Genomic DNA, 22,883 nt, shown 5'->3' with positions numbered 1-22,883 from the left:
TGATGCAGCCTGGTTCAAAAGGCTTTTTACACCTCGGGCTCGGTTCCTCCTCTTCCTACTTCTGCTTTAAATGAATCATCGAAAAGAGACAGAAATAAGATTCAGCAGCACCGAACAGACACAACCTGCACGCTAACGTTCAGCCTGAACCTCTAACTGGAATAGAAGATAAACATCTGATGACTAAATGGGAGCTGTGACTCAGGTGCAGAGAGGAGACACAACATGTCTGAATGATTCGGAGAACTGCAGCGTCAATGAGGAACTCGTTCATTGATCGGCTGCTTCCTGAGCTCATGGATTTCACAATGGACGACGCAGCTTCACCGTCCAAACACACCCGACGAGGTGTTTACTGAAGGAGTCGTCAGGCTGCATCCTCACTTCTTCATTCATAGCTTCCTCTTTACACCAGCACACGTATGAACAATGTTAATGGTCATGTATGTTTTCAGGTGAGACTTTTTTCTGTCATGCAGCTCAAACACAGATTTTCATCTGTGTTTGTTTTACTGTTAGTGGACGGATCAAAATGAAACTTGGAGGAAGGAGTCGGGAAAGAATTCATCCAAACATCAATGAGAGATTGAAACACTTTCAGTGATTTCTCAGAGAACAGTTCATGGGTCTTGATGAAATTATTTATATTATTAATCAAAGTGTCTAAATGTTTGGATTTAAGAGATGCAGTCGTTTTGGGGAATTTCACGTTTTCCCCACTTTCTCAGAGTCATAAAAATAAACTGATAAAAGACAGAATTGTTGTATTTAGTGTCGTCTGAAGTTTCAACTGGATCAACAACACAAATCATCCAGAAACTGAGCAAAACTAAGAGAATGAACTAATGTTGGGTGAGGAGCCATTTTGTCTGAGTCTATAAAACCACTGCATTAGAGCAGTGGCTCCCAAACGAGGGGCCGGGACCCTCAGAGGGACTCGAGACATCGAGGGGGGATCCGGATGTGACTCCCAGGAATCAAATACAATGATAATTTCCTTTGCTTGCTTTAACTTCTAACGTTCTAACGTCTAACGTCTCGAGTTATGAAACTGCTGCTCTGGAGTCTGTTTGTTAATCCAACATTTTAACTGCAGATAAATGTTCCTTCATCACATCTGTCGACACCAGACTCACTGACACTGATGACTAAGAACACTGACTGTTTTCATTTCTCACAGTGGAAACACAACCAACACAACACAGCCACACAAATAGCAACCGGGACTCAGGCACCTGGAGGCGTGAAACGAGACTCATTCACACAATCACAGCAGCAGCGTCACGCTGCAGATAAAGTCCTGACGACAGAAAGAGTTTGTCCAGATTAAAATCCTCAGAATCAGTCGGAGAAAACAGGAGCTCATGTTGGAACCAGCAGGAGGGGCCCCTAACCCCCCCCCCCGAATACACAAAGTTTTATGCTACGTTCACATTAATACATTCAAGTTGTAAAAGTACATGTCACAACTAAAAGTCGGGGGTTTTAGCTCCGTATCAGAAATAATCTCCGCCCACACTAACCCACCTGAAAACACAGGTCACATGACCATTCACCCACTCTGGTCATGTGGTGTAAACAGGAAGTAGTTTGCTCTACGATGGAGGAACAGCGATGTACACTCACCGCATTCACCGCTGGTAGTCGAGTCATGTGACTGATGAGAACCAATCAAAACCAGAACAGCAAAGTTCTTTTGACGTAAACGTAGCAGGCGTAAGTGAAAACGTGTCCGTGCGAACGCAGCCTTAGTGTCGGTGCAGCAGTTTGAGATGTTCGTGCGTCTTCAAGGAAAAACTCAAGTTCGTCTTAAACTCGCAAACAGAACAAGAGACCAAAACGTCATGATGCTTTGGATCCTTTAGGGGGCAGCACTCACCTGAAGCAGGAGCTGCTCCTGGCGGTTGAGGGCCCACGGCGGTCTGTTGCCCTCCAGGGGTCGGCGGCACGGGCCTGGGCCAGGATTTAGCCACAGGAAGTCCGACTCTCATCACGCCGACGTACTCCACAAACGTCCCCGGGAAGTCTCCCTTCTCCTTGGTCCTCTCGTTGGTGCCGTGCAGCCAGCCTTTGGGGCTCCGCTCGGCCCCCTCCTGGTACTCCAGCCCCGCCGTCGCCATCAGCGAGGCCTTGGGGACGGTGAGCAGGTCGCCCGTCTGGAGGTTGATGTCATCGCCACGCTCCCGCTTGTACTCAAAGATGGCCCGGTACTGGAAATTGTCAGATGCCATGGTGACAGGATTTCATAGGATGCCTGAGAATTCGCTGTAGATAAAACGTCTTGAAAAATACCAAACGGAAACTCTGTTGGTTAAAAATCCCTGAGGTGAAACTCAACCGAAACCTGGGAACCTGGGAAACCTGTGGTGCCGCCTGAGATGTGCTGCGTCGTGCTGACGAGGGTGACACAGTGGAAATGATAAAAATCTGATCCCTGAGGTGGAATTCGACACCTTTCTTCTTCTGCAGCCTCCTGAGGCGCAGGTTCAACTTTCCTCGTGCAAAGGTCGTCCAAACGGAGCAGAACCGGCGTCCGGTCTGTGCTTCAGTCCTGACGTCCGTTAAACGTCCTTTCAGTTAAATCCACAGTGTGAAGCCCGACAGCCACAGTCTGAGGCCCGCAGGCTTTTGTGAATCAAACTAACGCAGACGACTGACCAGCCTCCACAAAGTGTGTGTGATGCATGGAGGGGAGTAGACGGGGAAGGGGTCGAGGGGGGGAGGCTGGGCGGTCTGGACGGTCTGGATCCTGGAGGGTGGCACGGGGCTGCAGGACGGGCTGACCTCCAAACGACGCCTCTGCAGGATGTTGGGGTATGAATGAGACAGAGCCTGCACACACACACCTGAGGAAATCCACTGCAGTGCAGAATTCGGCTTCTCATTCAGAGCGTCCCTGAGTGCACCCCCTCAATGAAATGTGCTGCTTCGCCCCTCCTCGTCTGAGCTCCTGCAAAACTTGAATTAAAGTTGGAATATTAACATCACACACTTCTTTAAAGGGTTTAAAGTGAGAACTCAGAGCTGAGAGTCTGTTCTACACATCACAGATACAAACACAGACATGGACGTTTGAGAATCAGAGGATTTAGAGAATCAAGGGGTTGAAATGTGGTGAGAAGCTGCTCCTCTGTCTCTGGAGCAGATACAAGCAGCGTGACGAGGCGAATCTGAAGTTGAGCCAGACAGCGTGCCCGACTCAACTCGCCCTGCGTCAGTCTGCTGTCTGTCTGTGTGTCTGTCTGCTGTCTGTCTGTGTGTCTGTCTGTCTGTCTGTCTGCTGTCTGTCTGTCTGCTGTCTGTCTGTCTGCTGTCTGTCTGTCTGTCTGTCTGTCGCTAACTCACCGCTGCAGCTGCACCGACCAGCTCGTCTCCTGCGCCGGCGCCTCGGTGCCAAAGCGTCCGCTCCCACACGACCCGAACCCCGCAGAGCGAGCCCAGACATCCGCGGAGCCCCGTCAGGATGAGATGGATGGATGGCGTGGCCGGTCCCGCAGACAGGCAGCCTGCTCGGTGCTGTGGAGAGAGCCGTGCTGATGTCAGTAGACCCCTCCTCCTGTCTGCAAATTATGCCAGCGGCGGAGAGGCGGCGGAGACGCGTGTGGCGCATGTGACGCACAGACTCAGACTGAGACTCAGACTGAGACTCAGACTCTGACTCTGACGGGTCTTATCTTCTGCAGCTTCTGTCACTTGGTTCTTGTTCTGATCTCAGTCGGTGTCACTGAGGAGGAGAAGCTGCAGAGAAGCTGATGAATTATGTAACAACTCTGTGACCTGGAGGAGAAGCACAGACACCAGGAGGTGCTTCCAACCAACTCACAGCAGAGGGAGGAGAGGTGGTGGAGGTGGGGAGGTGGTGATGATGGAGAGATGGTGGTGCTCATAGAAAGGTGGATGACGGGAGGATGCTGCAGACTGTTGTTGTGTGACGTGCTCACATGACGTAGCAGCAGACAGTGGCAGACTGCTGCGTCATCAGGTGGAGCTGCAGAAAGCATTCAGGCACAGAATGTTCCAGGAGGAGGAGGAGGAGGAAGAGGAGGAAGAGGAGGAGGAGGAGGAGGAGGAGGAAGAGGAGGAAGAGGAGGAGGAGGAGTAAATCTTCACATGCATTCTTCTTTATCAAGAAGAAAAAATTAAATAAAAAAACGACCCATTCACCACAGGTTTAAATAAATGTTTTAATCTAAAAAACACAATGTGATTTATTACTTATTTTGACACTTTGGTTTCACTTTCAAATTCAAATAAAAGTAAAACAAGAGGTAAATGAGATTAATGCAAAGAGGACATGAAGGAGTTAAATCCACTAAAACTAAACCAAATCAGATCAAAACAGAAAAGTGTCGGTTAAAATAAATCAAATACTTTTTATTTTAAAAAGGATTTTTAATAGTAAATATGTTGAGAGGTGGAGATCGATATAAAAGTGATATCTTCTGACAGCTAAACATCTTTTCTCTATTATATAAATACATGTCCAAGTTTCTCTTTTACTCTAATATATAACCTGTATCAAAGGTTGTGTGTGTTTAATATGAAATATTTTATGATATTTCCTACCACACTTCACACATATTTTATTAAATCTTCCTCTTTCATGTTCAGCATCTTTTAAATGATCTATCTCCATAAATACTTTGTCCTAAAAAGAAGAACTGGAATATAAATAAAGATGCTATTTCCATCTCATACATTTTCTCACCAGACGCACTTGACTAAACTCTCTTGATGTTATTAGGAATGTGTGCAGAATGAAAAATAAACTAATTAAACCCACAGCATAAATTATTATCAGGCAGATGAGCATGAAAAGACAAAAAGCGAAGCCTGGGAGCATCAGAGCGCCGCTCGCCTGCGGTCTGCAGATGTTTGCAGGTGTTTGACCAGAGACACTTGATGGATACGTGTGCTCCTCAAACTGAAGAGTTCTCAGAGTCTCTGATTCCCTCTCGTGTTCCTGCTGATCTAATGACTCCTGCACATGAAACTGATATCACAGCTACACTCATAACCTTCAAAACTAAATATGAAAAGAGTTTCATTTGTGAAAAATGCAGTTATAAAATCAATCGTTTGTCACAACATTTAAAATTGAACATGCACTGTAACAATGAGGGATTATTACAACTGCAATATAATCCTGCTCTTTTTTACATGGAAACTTATTGTAGGTTAATTAAGCCCAAAAACTGTAAATAAAGATGGACGACGCGCTGCACTTCCCTTCTGGGATATATGAACCAGATTCTGGTTTCTTAGTGCTGTCAAAAATGTGGGTAAATTAATTAATAGTTATGTCCCATTTGTAGCCGACATTAGTTTATATTTTGGTGAATATGGATCGTGAGGCTGCAGAAGTGACGAGCAGAGTCACCAATCAAATTGATTTACTCTTGATGCAGAAACAGAATAAGAAAGGTTGTAAGTTGTAATGGACGTGCGTCATCAATCGTTCTTGCAGTTTAGGACATTTATCCTCGACGACTCCTTTAACTGTTTAAAGTTTGACTCCAGTAGTTTGATGTGATTATGATTTTGCAGAATTTGGAAGCATCTGGTTCAAATGCATCATATCTTGTCCCAGAGGTGTCACCACAGCATCGTCCTCTCCTCCTGTCTCTTCACGTCGTTCTTCCCTCTCAGCTACTCTGAGTGTCGCACGCTGCCACACATGCAAATGTAAAGCGACAGAAATCAATAAGGAACATGTTGACAAATGCAGGAGATGTAACGGGGATAATACGGATGTTTAGTCATGCTTGTGTCTCGGTGTCAGACGGGGACGATTGTCTTTCTTCGTGGCTCTCGACTTCCTCTTTGTCTTATCTCTCGTAGCGACGTGCCAATCAGAGGAGAGCGAGACTTCCCAGAGGAGACGGAGGCTAGTTGCCCCAGATTAAATGTGTCAGATGATACAGGCGCCATCATCCTCCGTCACATTGGGAGCGTTTAATTATCCTGCACATGCAAACAGCCTGTCTGCAGCGCGTCCCACGGAGGGGATGTTTGTTGTAGACACTGATCGTCCCTCGTTACGGTGGTCGACTGTTTGGACTTGGATCAAATTGCATTTCCTGGTGAGAAAGGCGTGTGTATCAACATTCTTGTTGTTGAGTGTAAATACAGGCTATAACAACAATGACATCTTCCCCCACACTCAGTAATACGACCATGTGATGATCCTAGATAAATATTACAGTTTCTTATTACAATGATACGACTCGATCATCTTCTCAGGCCAATAAATGAAGCAGCGTTTTAAAGGAAGCTGCAGAAAGCTGAGCTCATTTCAATTTGACCCTTCACTCTTTATGTCTGCATAGAGACATGTCTCTCATAATATTGAGCTCACTGGAAAGAATCCATCCCTAAACGTTAGGACTGAGAAACAAAAGACAAAGTCAAAGCAGAACTGAGAGAACTGAGCAGTAGTGTTAGACTCCAGAGATCACAGATCGCTTTGAGAAGAGGCTTCATGTTATTAACAGAGTTTTGATGATGTTCATCAGAACCAGTAACACAAAGAGTCAACCTGAGGCCGACTCTGAGCTGCTCGAAGACACAAACACCAAGTTCAGCAAGTGTTGAGCACAGTGTTCACATGTTCACTCACAGCAGCTGACAACACGTCACAGTCATGCATCTCAGTTACTATTGACAAATCCACTGAAGCTGAACATCAGGTGTGAAAGGTTCCTCAGAGCAGAAGAGGAGTTCTGAAACTGAACCTGGTTCTGTTGGTTTGCAGTGAAAACACTTTGTTGGATAGTTTGGACTTTTGGACCAATCACAGGAAGTAGAGACAGAATTAAACAATAGAAGAAGAAGAAGAAGAAGAAGAAGAAGAAGAAGAAGAAGAAGAAGAAGAAGAAGAAGCAGCTGCAGTCTTCCCCTCCGACGATATAATGTTTGAACCCCGAGGACGTTCATTTCACTGGTAGTAAAACAAATGATGTGACAGAGGCAAAGAAATGAACGCAGTGAACAGGTTCATTCATTGTCTCCATTGGTTTAGAAAGACAATGTAAATATATTGCTCACGTAGGTGAAGATGAACTGAATCAAACTAACAGATCAAATGAAACAATGGAACAAAGACATGAAGCTTAGTTCAGACTGAGGTGAGAAAACCTTTTAATACAAACTGATTCCTGCTGAATAAACAATAAACCATTGTTTCCCCTTCACTGTTCTCCTGACATGTTGTAGTTGCTGTTTCTATGTTGAATGATTCCTTCCTGTGCTCCCCCCCCCCCCCCCGGAGCAAAGCCAGTGTTATCTACCTGTGTTATTGAAGACGTGTTGGCACCATGACGACGGCGGCTGAGAGGCTGAGAGGGAGGACGAGGGTCAGATTCACATCCACACAACTCTGCCATCTTCTCACTCTACAGGCGATCACTCTGTCAGAATGATCTTTGATTGTTGCTGCTCTGTGGCTTTGAACACATAGAAATCATGTGGAGCTATGAACTGTGTTTGGTTTCCATATAAACAGATGTGATTTGTGAGATTGGGCACAGTTACAAAATCAGTCGGCTATTTTTAAATGAATCCTTTTCAGTTTGCAGCAACAATAAATGGACAAATAACTGTGTAAATGAAAAAAGTGAAAAGGAAGAACAAAAAGGAGATGAAGCAAACGTGGGTTTGTCATTCGCCCGGAGCTCCGGCCATAATTGCATTGAGAAGACGAGACGTTATAATAAATCCTCTGAGCAGCGTTATTTCTTCAGGGCAGACGGGACAATGCATTCGTCTCAATTCAGGGGCTGCGTCCTTCAGAGGCTGCAGTCGAAGACCGAGACCACTGTCCAAAGTTTAAAGGCTCCTTCGAATATAAATGTGTCCTTCGAATATAAATGTGTCGAAGCATCTAACGGTTGGATTCTTCTCAGCTAACAAGCTGCAGCTGCATCATATCAAATCCTATAAATAACAAATACCTTCAACACTAAAGTATTTATTAATGTTACTGACGGCGTAAAAACCAGGTCATAATAAAAACAATAGTAATAAAGTGACCTGCAGCTTCAGGTGCTTTACATGAAAAAGGTTCAACATATTCAGGATATTAAAACAGGAGTTAAAGCAACGTTAAGATTATGATAAAAGAAACAATAATGAGGAAATTCATTTTTAGAACCTGAACAATAAACATCAGTTCTAATAAACAAAGCTGTTAAATCCCACTGACAGTGTGTGTGATGTTTGTTTATCACCTCAGGTTCGAGTTATTTCATTGGACAAGACGTTAACGTGACAGTTCGCTCCTCCGTCCTCACACAGACAACAAAGATCTGTTTATTTCTTCTATTACTGTATTTAGCTCAGTCATCGCCACGGCAACCAGACAGGGTCAGAGTGCACATCATCCCACTGTAAGTGCATGTGTGTGTGTGTGTGTGTGTGTGTGTGTGTGTGCGTGTGTGTGTGTGTGTGGGAGGCAGCACTCGTACACGGCCTTTACCGACCCGTCATGACCCTCGCTTTCATCCTGTCGACATGTGTGTCCTCATCAGCGAGCGCACAACCTCACTGCAACACGCATCTGGCAGCAGTAACGAGATGTTTTCACAGACGCACAAATAACCCGTGGATCCACACACACACACACATGCACACACATGCACAGACACGCACACTCACCTCATTTATATAACCTTCTCTGTGCTGTTAGGACGTGCTCCAGTGAGCAGCAGGGGTCAAGAGCTCATTGGTGGCCCAGGAGCGTTTCCTCCATCATGAGCTCGCTCGGCACGTCGCTCCTCTGCCACGCCTGGAGAAACACACCAGATTAGAGCTCGCCATGTTGTCAATTCAATTACTCCCCATATTACTGCAGGGAACATTTGTTTTTCTTATCGCGAGCAAACATGCCTTTAGAATTTGCAGAGAGCCGGAGCAGGGAGAATGTAAATGTACAGAAACACCTGGTTTGGTGGAAAACCCTCCGCCATGTTTGTTCCCAATGTGAAAGCACCTGGAGGATTACAGACTTTAATCTGAGGGATTGTGTTTGAGCGCAGAGTCCAACGAGCACCGGTTTGGTTACATGTCTTATTCTCCCTGAAACACACATCATACAAGAATCATCTGCTTTATTACAACCTCGTCCTATTTCTGTCTTTTTCTCATTTATTTGTTTCATTATGATCACATTGTACAAGTAGAAGATCAACTGTGACATTAAAAGAAGCACAGCAGCGAGAGCAAGAAATATTAACACCACAGAGTATTTGGGGCATGTTGAACAAGGAAACTAATTCTGAGCTTTCAAAAGGTTGAAAGTACAAGTGGTCGAAATAAAAGTTATAATTTTACTTCACCTCTATTTTACGTGGTTGAAGTCGTGATATTATGCAAATAGATAAACAGAGAACCTGTAGTTCCACGACTTGGATCAAACATCTTGGACTAATCAGATTGTGAATCTATGAAATAGTTTTTTTAGAATAGACTCAGTTTTAGACCATTATTATGTTATTTATGAAACTTATACGAATATATAATAAACAAGAAGCTGCACATTCCTCATTTGAACGCAGTCAACACACTGATCATCTGATATTCATCCTGTAAAATGACACATAGCCTAAAAACTCTTTTCTTCTAAACTTACACCTCTACACCTGCAAATATTTTAACTTTATTCTCTCAAAATTATGACTTCTATTCTCATATTCTGATTTACGGATTTTCTTTTTCTTCAACTTGGCCCCAAAACTCTGTTGAACAAAAGCAATTACTCAGCTGCATGTAGTGAAAACACGTTTTAGATTTGGATGCCTGACCTGGGTTCTGTCATGTTGACACAAAAAGCCTGTGGGCTCATATTTAGTTTTCTCTCCGGCTCGGTCGGAGTCTCACAGTAAATTATATCTGTGCTGAATGTCTAACAACTGGTTTTCATGCTGATCTAATCCAACACACAATGGAAGCAGGGACACGTTGTATCTGCTGTGAGATGTAAACAGTGGAAAAGGCGTCTTTGGTTCCTCTCAGTTCGCTGACATGTCGCGCTCCATGCGACAGATTTACATCGTTCAGGGTGTTTTTATTTCTACAGAAGAAGCTGGATTAACGGAAACAGACATCACCTCACAGACTCCTGACAGCAGCGTCGTCACGGCGACCCTCCTCCTCCTGTGATCTGCGTCTGCACCATGAGATTAGACTGGCAGGGAAACGTCTCTTCATATCTCCGCTGCTTCCAGGTGACCCACTTACTCAACATGATTGAAGTATGAGCATGTAGGAGCCTGTCACACAGGAACTTCACACACCCTCAGACTGGAGGATGTATATGTATATATGGATGTTGGATATTTCATTTAAATATGCAAAGGTTCACGTCTGCTCCCGGAGGCGTGAAGCGTCTCCACACCTGCTGGATGACGCCGGATCTGAATTTTGAAGGAAAAGCTCCGGCCTCTGGAGAACATCAGGTTTGTGAGGAGCGTTGAAGTGGGAAAAGGAGAGAGAGGGAGCTCTGCTTGAAACTGGCACAAATTCACAATCTTCCTCCCTTCTCATTTTTAATCCCTCAGCAGCCACCGACCGCCTCGCTCGTCAAATCCCGAACAGCAGCAGCGTGGAGAAGTGATGGAGAGAGGAGGGAGGACGAGAGGACAGAGGGACAGATGGGTGCAGAGCTGGAAGGACATGATGGAAGGTTTAGAGGAGAAGATGAGAGGAGGATGAAGAGGAGAAGATGAGAGGAAGAGCAGAGAGGAGAAGATGAGAGGATGATGAGGAGGAGCAGATGAGAGGAGGCAGATGAGAGGAGAAGATGAGAGGAAGAGCAGAGAGGAGGATGAAGAGGAGCAGATGAGAGGAGGCAGATGTTCTGAGAAGATCTTGATTTCATTTGACTTTGACTTGATCTCTCTGAAGGTTCATTTATGCTCAACGTTAGCGACAAACACAGAAACATTCGTACTCTGCATCATTTCTTACATATTTGTGAACATCTTCTGAATAGTTTTATGTGTCCGTGGTTACGTTTCATATACAGACTTGTGTTCGACGTGCAGAAATTCATATCTTTTACCCTCCCAGCCCCGGGTGAGAAAAGCTAATTTAGTGTTAACGAGGAGTAAATCTTACGGACGAAACACGTGAAACGAAGCAGTACCTTTGGAATTCATAGGGGGCAGTGTACCCATAGGACTCGAGGAAGAAGAGTGAATCCGAGGGATGAAGGACAAACAGGACGGATTTGTTCTGGAAGTCCTGGTTGTGGCCTCCAGCTGCTGCGTCGCACACTGATCACACAACACAACACAAACTCTGCTGCTCTTCAGCTGTTTGGGTGCAAAGCTCCACCGTCCCTTCAGATCCCGACTCACGTTGCACCGTCACATCTCACATCTCATTCCATGCGTGTGATCATGAAAACAGCAGGAAAGTTCCCATTAATATTCTCTGAAGCAGAAGAGAACGTCTGCAGCAGCGATGTCGAGCTCGGAAACAGACGAGAGCAGAAAAATAAAAACATCAAAGGCAAACGAGGTTTAATCAGAAACATTCTCAGGTTTTTAATGTTTTTAATGAATACGCAGCTTCTTCTCTGTTCAGCTGCAGGATCCCAGCAGGTGATTCTTCTTCTGCCCATTCTCAAGGAGACAGGAAGTTTTTTTCGGTTTTTATTTCCTTTGGTGTGTTTTAAGGTTTTAATGGATGTAAAAGTTTGACAAAATTAAAAAAGGCCAAAGTCTGAGCTAGAGAAAACCTCCCTGAAGCTCCTGAAGCATCAGGTGACACGTCATCATCGTGAAGCTTCATGACATCCCGGCGACAGTGACTCGATGGATTCTAATGTTCTCTACAAGAGCAGCAGCTGCTTCCTCGTGTTTTCAGCTTAGAAATGAGGAAGAAGTTCTTCTAGGCAGCAAGAGAGTAACATCCAGCGTATTCTGAAGGATTAGACATGTATATAAACCTGCGTCATGTCGTTGATCTCTGAGATTTATTCCACAAGAACGTCTATTATCACTATAACTATTATCTTCTCAGCTGCCGTGGTCGCAACGCTTACGAATTACAGCTGGTTTCAATGCACCAGCGTCTACGTTTAATTAAATGTTTTGCTAAGTTGTGTCCAGGTTGAAGGACGTGAGTCATATTCCCCTGATGGGAAGAACCTGCTCGGCACCGAACCTCAGCAGGACACAGTCAAAGACAAGTTGACCTCTGGCAGCTGAAGAGCCTTCAGACCATTGTTCCACATTCAGAGGAGCTAAGAGAGAGTTTTGGTGGTAAAGTCATCACATGTGTGTGTCCTGTGTGTGTCCTGTGTGTGTGTGTGTGCGTGTGTCTGTGTGTGTCCTGTGTGTGTCCTGTGTGTTGCTGTGTGTGTCCTGTGTGTGTCCTGTGTGTGTCTGTGTGTGTCCTGTGTGTCCTGTGTGTCCTGTGTGTCCTGTGTGTGGAGATGATGTGTTGCTCTGTGTTGTCAGATCTACAGTCAGAGTTTAACCAGAGAGGACGACCACGAGCAGCACTGAGAGGATACTTTGAAACATGAAATGATCCTCGACTCGCACAAAGATAAACGACACACACACACACACACACACACACACACACACACACACACACACACACACACACACACTGCCCTTGTGCTCATTATGACCAATTACAGAGAATCCCATCATTGCATGCATGTATACACACACACACACAAACACACACACACACACACACACACACACACACACACACAAACACACACACACACACACACACACACACACACACACACACACACACATTTTCAACAAAAGCTTTTATCATCTTCCTGAACTTCATCTTTGGCTCCCTGCTGTTATTTCATCAGGATGTTCACCCCCGCCCCCCCCCCCCCCACACACACACACACACACATGCACACTAGACGTGATGTAGTGTGTGTGTGTGTGTGTGTGTGTGTGTGTGTGTGTGTGTGTGTGTGTGTGTGTGTGTTCGGAGCTTCTCTGGATATTAAACAGTCCTTTAGTTTCCTGTAAAACTTCATTAACCACAAATATTATTAACACAGAACTAATGAGCACAAACCTTTAATCTGAGCCACATTTAATTTAAGTCGAGACTCAGCAGACGAGAGAGAAGAGAGCGAGTGAATCTATGATTTTAAATATTCGCCTGACATCAGTTCTTTATTTGTTCAGATGTAAGTGAACGTCACAAATGGAAGATTATTGATCTGATCAATAATCTTGGATCCCTGCTTTTAACTTCCTCTTTCTCGTTTTCTGACTTTTCTGTCTCCCATTCTTTTCTTATTCTTTCCTCCCTTTTCCTTCTCTCACCTCTTGTTTCCTTCTCTGTTTACTTCCTTCCTCTTGTTCTTCTCGTCTTCTCCTCTTTCTGTTTCTTTCCTTCTTTTCCTTCCTCATTATATCCTCCTATGTTTCTATCCTCCTTTGTCTGCTTTCCCTTCTCTCTTTTCTCTTTCCCTTTTCTGTCCTACCTTTTTACTCCTGTCTTTCTTTCCTTCTTCAGCTCGGCCTGCTCCCCCCTCCTCTTCCTCTTTCCCTCTTTCTCCCTTTTATATTCTCTTTGTTTTTAATTTAAATATTAATGGAATGAATCTAAAAATTCTATGTACGCATTTCAAAATCTTTTGAAAAAAATATTATAGCCCTGAAATTAAAGATGACACATATTCGACCTGTGAATCTTTCTCACATGTTCACACACACACACACACACACACACACACACACACACACACACACACACACACACACACACTCTGCAGACCTGTCAGAGCGGTTGCCCTTAATTCCAGCTTCTCAGAGTCGAGTAAACAAGAGAGGAACCCATTAACGTGTGGAATATTCTCACAGTGATGGTGGTCGGAGGATACTTCCCGTTCGGGGTAAACTCGCTGCACATGTGGAGCAGAACGATAACAGCGAGGCTCTGATGCTCTTATCTCTGCACAAAGTGACGAGAAGAGGCTGCAGGCAACTTGCAAAGTGTCCGGGTGCTCGCAGCAGAGCGGCATGTACACCGTGTAATTAGTGCACGTGGAAACACACGGGTGTGTACACAGCATGTTTCACAGCACTCACGTCGTCTGATCGTCACTTGAAATAACAGGGAATTAGCTGCGACTGTATAAAATCTCAGTCTGTACGAGTTTCCCCCGCGGCGTTAATCTGACAGGTGAAAGCACGTAAAGTTCATTAAAACTTCATGGGCGACAGAGCTGTTAGCGGCGTGCACGCAGTCTGCGTTGTTGTGCACGTTGTCAGAGCGCGGGGGGGGGATGATCAAAGTGTGAGCGTCTGTGTTTCACTGAGTTTCCTGACGCCTCAGACACGTTATGAAACAACAAGAAGCCTCCGACTCCTTCGACAAAGCAGCGAACACCGAGAGTCTGTGGTCATTGTGCGTCTCTTTCAGTGGCTTCGTATCTGTGTGTAGAAGCTTCTCATCATTGTGCGTCTCTTTCAGTGGCTTCGTATCTGTGTGTAGAAGCTTCTCATCATTGTGCGTCTCTCAGTGTTTGTTTAGTGTCTCTTTGTTGTCATTTGATTGAATTAGCAACAAGAGATGTTCTCACAGGATTTCCTCTCTAACAGCCGACTGGCTAACTGTGGATTTCATCATTCGTCGTTTGAAGTTACAGAGAACGACAACGTGACGTAAAGACGACAAATAAAAGACGACAAAAATGAAACGTCCGGTTACCGGAAATACAATTGTGGATTTCTCTGTTTGTTGGAAACATTTTGGATAAAGAAATTTACACAAGTCAACAGAAGATATCACATATGTTTGTCAGTTCTTAGACATTTTAATGTAGAATTATTAAATATGATATCTTTAAATAACAAGTGGCAAAGTTTCTATATATCGTGGTGCCAAGGTGAAGATAAAGTTCAGTAATTGTTACAAAGGTCAAAGGTCATACAGCTTATTCCAAAGCAGTTTCCCTCACACACGTTGGGCCCCTGAGCTTCAGTACTTCATCACTTCTGGTCGTGGAGGGTTTAAAGATGGAGGGTGTTAGAGGCTCTTTCATATATAAATAAAAATGATTTATGTGACTATACTTCGTCTTCCTGAGGACGAACTCTAGAAGCTTTCAAGCTTTTTACCTGCCACAGCTATTAACTGTAAAAACTACACGAACATCCTCTTCTCATACTTGGTCAATTTCTCCGTCTTCACTTTGTAGAAATATTCAGAAAGATCACATGAAGCTGCCGTCCTTAATATTTAGCTTTCAGCTCGTTTTAGTGCTGCTTCGCTGGTCGTGCGTTAAAACACAATTAAATATGAATTAAACAGAATAATAGATTGGTCATCTCTCTCTCTCTCTCTCTCTCTCTCTCTCTCTCTCCCTCTCTCTCTCTCTCTCTCTGTCTCTCTCTCTCTCTCTCTCTCTCTCTCTCTCGCTCTCTCTCTCTCTCTCTCTCTCTCTCTCTCTCTCTCTCTCTCTCTCTCTCTCTCTCTCTCTCTGTCTCTCTCTCTCTCTCTCTCTCTCTCTCTCTCTCTCTGTCTCTCTCTCTCTCTCTCTCTCTCTCTCTCTGTCTCTCTCTCTCTCTCTCTCTCTCTCTCTCTCTCGTCTCTGTCTCTCTCTCTCTCTCTCTCTCTCTCTCTCTCTCTCTCTCTCTCCCTCTCTCTCTCTGTCTCTCTCTCTCTCTCTGTCTCTCTCTCTCTCTCTCTCTCTGTCTCTCTCTCTCTCTCTCTCTCTCTGTCTCTCTCTCTGTCTCTGTCTCTCTGTCTCTCTCTCTCTGTCTCTCTCTCTCTCTCTCTCTCTCTCTCTCTCTCTCTCTCTCTCTCTCTCTCTCTCTCTCTCTGTCTCTCTCTCTCTCTCTCTCTCTCTCTCTCTCTCTCTCTCTCTCTCTTTTAACTGCCTTATTTGCATTGACGGGTAATGCTGTTGTTGAACACAGCTTTAAATATATATAATATAATACAACATAGTAGTAGTAATAGACATCAAGTATAAATTATTCAAATGAAAAATATCATGCATAAATACATGGATGCATATATACATCAAATTGAACATCTATACATACATGTAAATACAGTCACACACTATTTGACCAAACCTGCACAAACACTGCTTCTGTTTATTAATGCTGCAAAACTTTGTTGTAGAAAACTTGTCTGCATATAGCAAATGTCATATATAGTGAATTTATATATCTATATAACAGAAATATCAGATGCTGAAAGATCCTGGTCTTTTTAAATAAACACACACACACACACACACACACACACACAACACACACACACACACACACACACACACACACACACACACACACACACACACACACACACACTTTACATCTCAGGACGATGATTTTCATGATTAACAGAGAGCAACAGTTACAGTCGCAGGTGAAACTCTGGTTTCTGATCCTGCAGGAATTCACATGATGGGATGTGACTGAGCTTTAAATCATTTAACACAGAGATAGAAATTATTCTGCTTCTAAATTATTGAAATAACCTATTTTTACGGATGCAGGAATTTCTTTCACTTTCTTTAACATTGTGAGACTTTGAGGACGTTTTCAAACATTTTCATTGATTTCTTGGAGAATTATTCATGAATCTTGGTTTAAAAAAAAATCCAACATGTTTAGCGCTGATCATTTGTGTGTGATTTGGTTCAGATCCAAATTAAAATCCGTATTTCTGATTTCAATGTGGTTTCAGAAGGAGACTGTTGATGGAGGTTTGTGCTCGACCGCGACGACATCCAACTACGTGTTCGTTTCAAAACCTTGCTACAGTCGCCTGGTGTCCAGAGTTTCAGAGTTTCAGAGTTTCAGAGTTTCAGAGTTTCAGGGTTTCAGAGTTTCAGGGTTTCAGGGTTTCAGGGTTTCAGAGTAGAGTTCAGGGTTTCAGGGTTTCAGGGTTTCAGAGTTTCAGAGTTTCAGAGTTTCAGAGTTTCAGGGTTTCAGGGTTTCAGGGGTTTCAGAGTTTCAGGGTTTCAGGGTTTCAGAGTTCAGAGTTTCAGAGTTTCAGAGTTTCAGAGTTTCAGAGTTTCAGGGTTTCAGGGTTTCAGAGTTTCAGGGTTTCAGAGTCAAAGAGTCAAAGAGCCGATAAATGAAGTTGGAAACGCTGAGGCTGCGTTTCAATCTGGACGAACACAAAACTGAGATGCTTGGAAATGAGGTGAACGCTCACAGCCGCTTGCTGATTGGATCTTTACTGTCGTGACGCAGCCTTCTCTGATTCGTCAGGCTCCTGTCACGTGACCCTCTCCTGCCTCGCTACCACAACAGAACCCAACACGGAGAATCAGAGAAACCAGAGGTTATTCCAGCATCTCTCTCGTGGAACAAATGGTTCCTGTGTACAAACCCAGAGTGAGGAGTGTTTTCAGGTGTGTGAGTGTGGACGAGGGTTCAAACTGAAACAGATTCCAAAACGCTTGTGTGGACGGAAATCGTTTAGTTTGAAAACACCACTTCAAAAGAAAACGTGGTCATACAGATGTCACCTGAGTGATGCTCTGAGTTAGAGGGAACCAGATGGGAGAATATTTTCCAACATAAATTCCCTGTGCACGTGTTATACTTTGTGCAAACAGAGGAAGGTCCTCTCTGAGTTCCGCTGGTGGGGGGTCTGTGGAAGCAGGGAGGATGTAGATGTGAAGTCGTCCTGAGGAGACGCAGCAGATTTATCACAGCTCACCCAGGGGAGGAGACGCAGGTAATATAACACAGGTGTGTTGTCGCCTCAGCTCGTCCTCATATGTCTCCGTCTGTTGGTGCGTCTCCCTTTGTCCTCTGCTGCTCTGACACCACCGCTGCATCTATCTCACCTTCATTTCTCATTCAGCCTCTCTCTCTCTCCCCCCCCCCCCCCCCCCCATCTCTCTCTCCTGGCAAACATCCTGAACAAAGAACTCGTCCACTCTCACTGTTAAATATCTGAAATGATCATTTTATCAAGAGGAAATCATCTTTTCTGCAGTTTACAGTTTGCACATAAATTCATCCACACAGAGATAACATCCACGTAGATGTGATTACTGTGACGGCAGATTAACAACACGGACGCACACACACCTCGCACACAGTGACAGTGTGTGTATTCACCACAGGAACAATAACACAACAGTTAAATGTGCAGACAAAGAAAGAGAGGAGCAGGGACGTCAGGATAAAGAAGACGGAGTGGAGGCAAACTGAAAACACAAATCTCCCTCATGAAGACGTCATGGCACTAAACTCATAAACTCATAAACTCATAAACGCTGCTTTCTGACACTCAGGCACATTATTGCAGTAAAAGACTTGTTATGTTTTCCTCAATCTCCGCCTGCTGCGTTTTTATTGTTCCATTTCCATGAGCCGTGGCACCTCGGGAGGCGCTCGAATCGCATTAGAGCGCAGGGAAATGAAATCAGAGGCCACATATTGATGTTCCACTCCCCAGCAATTAATTCAGATTTACAGCCGTTAGGTGAGAAAGCTCAGCGACAATTTAGAGCTCACACTCATAAATAATGTTGTGTGTCTTAAAACGCTGCCGCGCTCCTTCAGCGGTTTACGTTCGTTTTCCACTTAACGAAGATTTGTTCAGAATTCAGATGATGTGCAAAATTAATGTAACAAGTTTCATAAATCACAACGTGAAGCTGGATAAATGATGATAATTAAATAACTTTCCCTTTTTACTGTCAACATTGGGGCGATGCTTCTTGTCAGAGTTGATGGATTTTAATTCAGGGAATGAGATGAAACAAATGTGTCGCAGCAGCTGCTTATTTTGTTCTTATTAAGAACAAAATAAGATTTATTTAAAAGAGAATACTGAGCAGGTACGTGGGAGAAAAACCATAGAAAGGTAAAATAGAAGAACATGAGGGAAATATAGAGATAATGTGTGATATAAGTGTGAAGATGATACATAATATATGTATTATTGGACTTGGGCCTCAGTGGAGATGGATCTGTAAATAAATAAATAAAATCCTCTGCTGCTTCCTGTCACATGACTTTAGCTCCGTCTGAATCGACTCCAGGCGCCATGGTCACTTTCATCATTTTGTTTAAGTCTGAAGATCACACATGCACACACACACACACACACACACACACACACACACACACACACACACATCTTCAGCTGCAGCGAGTGAGAGCAGAACAAAGTTGTCTGACACACAAACACAAAGTGAATGTTTCAAAGCTGGAGGTTCCTGAGAGACTGGAGCTGATTGGTTTACTTTCTGACGGAGAGAAGAGAGGAGCCGTTCTCTGGCGGCTGACTTCCAGCCGAGAGCAGAATCTCATATTCTCTTTCTTCTCCCTCAGAACCAGACGAGAGGCTGATGAGAAACTGGGGTTAAACTCAAAACACGCTTTCACTTTTTTAACTGTATGCTGCTTCCTTCTCTCCTCAGACGTCTACTGTAGATTTCACATTTATTCTCTAAAGTCGGTTTAATGTAAACAGCTCAGTCCTCCTACATGAGGACACACACACACACACACACACACACACACACACACACACACACACACACACACACACACACACACACAGGTAAACCAACCACTTCACCCACATCCGGCCCAAACACTGATTCGTCTGCATTTCCAAACCACCTCAGGGAGACGGTGAAGAGTTCTCTCTGCTATAACAGCAGATCAGGTTCCTGAGCAGAAAGATCAATTAACACAAGTCTGACGCCTCCATCCTCCAACTGCACCTCAAACTGTACAGTCTGCTCCTCTCTCCATCCTCCATCCTCCATCCTCCATCCCTCCATCCTTCATCCCTCCATCCTCCATCCTCCATCCTCCATCCTCCATCCCTCCATCCCTCCATCCTTCATCCCTCCATCCTCCATCCTTCATCCCTCCATCCTCCATCCTTCATCCCTCCATCCTCCAACTGCACCTCAAACTGTACAGTCTGCTCCTCTCTCCATCCTCCATCCTCCATCCTTCATCCCTCCATCCTCCATCCTCCATCCTCCATCCTCCATCCTCCATCCTCCATCCTCCATCCCTCCATCCTTCATCCCTCCATCCTCCATCCTTCATCCCTCCATCCTCCATCCTTCATCCCTCCATCCTCCAACTGCACCTCAAACTGTACAGTCTGCTCCTCTCTCCATCCTCCATCCTCCATCCTCCATCCCTTCATCCTCCATCCTCCATCCCTCCATCCTCCATCCTCCATCCTCCATCCTCCATCCTCCATCCTCCATCCTCCATCCCTCCATCCCTCCATCCTCCATCCTCCATCCCTCCATCCTCCATCCCTCCATCCTCCATCCCTCCATCCCTCCATCCCTCCATCCTTCACCCCTCCATCCTCCATCCTCCATCCTCCATCCTCCATCCCTCCATCCCTCCATCCTCCATCCTCCATCCCTCCATCCTCCATCCTTCATCCCTCCATCCTCCAACTGCACCTCAAACTGTACAGTCTGCTCCTCTCTCCATCCTCCATCCTCCATCCCTCCATCCCTCCATCCCTCCATCCTCCATCCCTTCATCCTCCATCCTCCATCCTCCATCCTCCATCCCTCCATCCTCCATCCTTCATCCCTCCATCCTCCAACCTCCATCCTCCATCCCTCCATCCTCCATCCCTCCATCCCTCCATCCTCCATCCCTCCATCCTCCATCCCTCCATCCCTTCATCCCTCCATCCTTCATCCCTCCATCCTCCATCCTCCATCCCTCCATCCCTCCATCCCTCCATCCTCCATCCCTCCATCCCTCCATCCCTCTTCTCTGAGAGGAGCAGACGACTTCAAACGTCGCTCCAGCAGCTCTCTCCCCTCTCGTATGAATATTCCATCAACAGCGTAAAGTGAACAGTTTCCCGTCTGATACAGTAAGCTGCTCCGACACTTCCATTAAATATTCAGCTATATAGGCGAATGTGGGAGAGCCGTGTGTGTGTGTGTGTGTGTGTGTGTGTGTGGTGTGTGTGTTGTGTGTGTGTGTTGTGTGTGTGTGTGTGTGTCTGTGTGTGTGTGTGTGTGTACAACAGCAGTGGACTGTGCGAGTGTGATATTATGAGATGAAATGTGTGTTTTGAGAAGATGCAGAACTACTGTTAAAATATAAAATATTCTCTCAAGGCTTCAAACAAACCAAGAAGTTTTGTGACCAAACTGAAAATAAAAATTAACAAAATCTAAATTGTGGAAATTTTAATCTGAAATGAGTTGAGACGTTCAGACTTTTAGTTTAGTCTGAACCTGGATATCAGGTGTGAAACGTTCCTCAGACCACGGACCAGACCAACGCTGGGTTTGGATCAAACTGATTCATTTTCTTAATTTATTTTCTAAATAAATTATTTTAAAAATCTAGATGAGATAGATAAAATAAGACTGAAACGTGCATTAGGATAAACTGTAAAGTTAAAATCTAAACACATAAGTGAAACCGTGAGCAGATTTCCTCGCTGTTGAAAATCTATAAGATGTTTCCCACTTCCTCTACAACATCTGTCTCTGTATCAGCCGTCCTGTCCCACACGTCTCTGTGTACCATGTTTATATATTTATATATAAAGAGTATATATTGTATTTCTCCCCTGTCCATCCCCTGGGGGCTGTCGGGGGAAATGCGGTGCAGTGATGGGAAAAGGACACAGGGAATAATTGCTGCTTTGAAGGGCGACCGTGAGACTGAAACGTGAGACCTTTCCTCCAGGTCCCTGAAGATTGAACTCATATGTGTGAAGAGTTGGACGAAGCCCGACGGGGACACGGGGACAAAATGGACGATTTGTCTGCTCGTGCACGTGAATGAAACTTTGAGACGAGGTTTCTGCTCGGGGAACCTGCAGAGAGTCGAGCAGCTCCACGTCTGACGATGACGCATTTAAATTAAACAGCTTCATAAAACTTACTCAGCGACTGGAGCAGAAACGTTGGTGAGTAATTACAGAGGCAAACTGCAGACATGTGGGTTTTGTTAACTAACGATGAGGTAAATGGCAGCAAAAGGTCAACGATTCAGATTTACCGTCATTACCGTGCAGGTCAGTGGATTCCCACGTGTTCAGACTCAGATTTGATTTAAACTTGACTAATCTAAATGTCAGGCTCACATTTTACACAGCAGTCATCCAGGTGGGAGACACAACATGTGAATCACTGTTTCTTAACCTTTCCGGGCACGTTTTAGGTTTTAAACTGGTTTGAGTCCTGAATTTAGTTTTTTTACATCCTAAACATTTGATGCAGGAAAAGAGAGAAAACTGAGAGAAGCTCAGATGTGATAGGATGCAGGTTGAGGTTTGTGCAGAAATTCACAAAAATGCAGAAAAATATAATAATACAAAAAATAGATTGATTAATTGAATCTGCTCCAAAAGTGAACCTGCACTAAACGGCTCAGCTGGGTTCTTCTGTGTAAACCTCAAACAGCAACAACAAACACTTAAATTCAATCAAGCTGCACCAAATCACACACTCTATATAGATCATATATATATGATATATATATATATATATATATATATATATATATGTATATATCATATATATGAGTTAATCACTTTTTCATTAAGTTCCACCAAGTTTCAGGAAAAATAGGTTCAGTGGATTTGTGTAAACCTGCTGAAAATCTAACCAATGGACGACAGTGAAAACAAATATATGAAATATATCCTCCAACAATACAGAAGAGAACAAATACAAAAGAAGAAAAAAGCTGCTGGTGTGTTTGTCCGAGTGTGTGTGTGTGGTGGTGTGTGTGTGTGTGTGTGTGTGTGTGTGTGCTGTGTGTGTGTGTGTGTGTGTATGTGTGTAATAAACGTGACAGTGTGATAGTGAAGTGAAATACGAGCTGGAGTCTCGGCTTGCTGCTGCTGAACTTGAGCCTCACAGTCAGTTTTCATTAGAACGTTCT

At 44.4% G+C, this 22,883-nt stretch overlaps 1 protein-coding gene across 1 annotated transcript in view; it reads right to left on the bottom strand.

Moving 5' to 3' along the window:
• Positions 1–3,545, bottom strand: part of LOC117760597 (phosphatidylinositol 3-kinase regulatory subunit alpha-like) — a 103,410-nt gene extending 99,865 nt beyond the window's left edge. The window contains exons 1-2 of the mRNA XM_034583721.1: positions 3,346–3,545; positions 1,880–2,950 (exon numbers count right to left, since the gene is read on the bottom strand). Coding sequence (XP_034439612.1) covers positions 1,880–2,231 — 352 coding nt within the window. The 5' untranslated portion in view covers positions 2,232–2,950; positions 3,346–3,545. The remainder of the gene's footprint in view (positions 1–1,879; positions 2,951–3,345) is intronic.
• Positions 3,546–22,883: the final 19,338 nt, after the last annotated feature.

The sequence above is a fragment of the Hippoglossus hippoglossus genome, chromosome 4, assembly GCF_009819705.1.
Source record: "Hippoglossus hippoglossus isolate fHipHip1 chromosome 4, fHipHip1.pri, whole genome shotgun sequence".
Lineage (NCBI taxonomy): Eukaryota > Metazoa > Chordata > Actinopteri > Pleuronectiformes > Pleuronectidae > Hippoglossus > Hippoglossus hippoglossus.
This window is presented reverse-complemented; position numbering and strand designations above follow the sequence as displayed.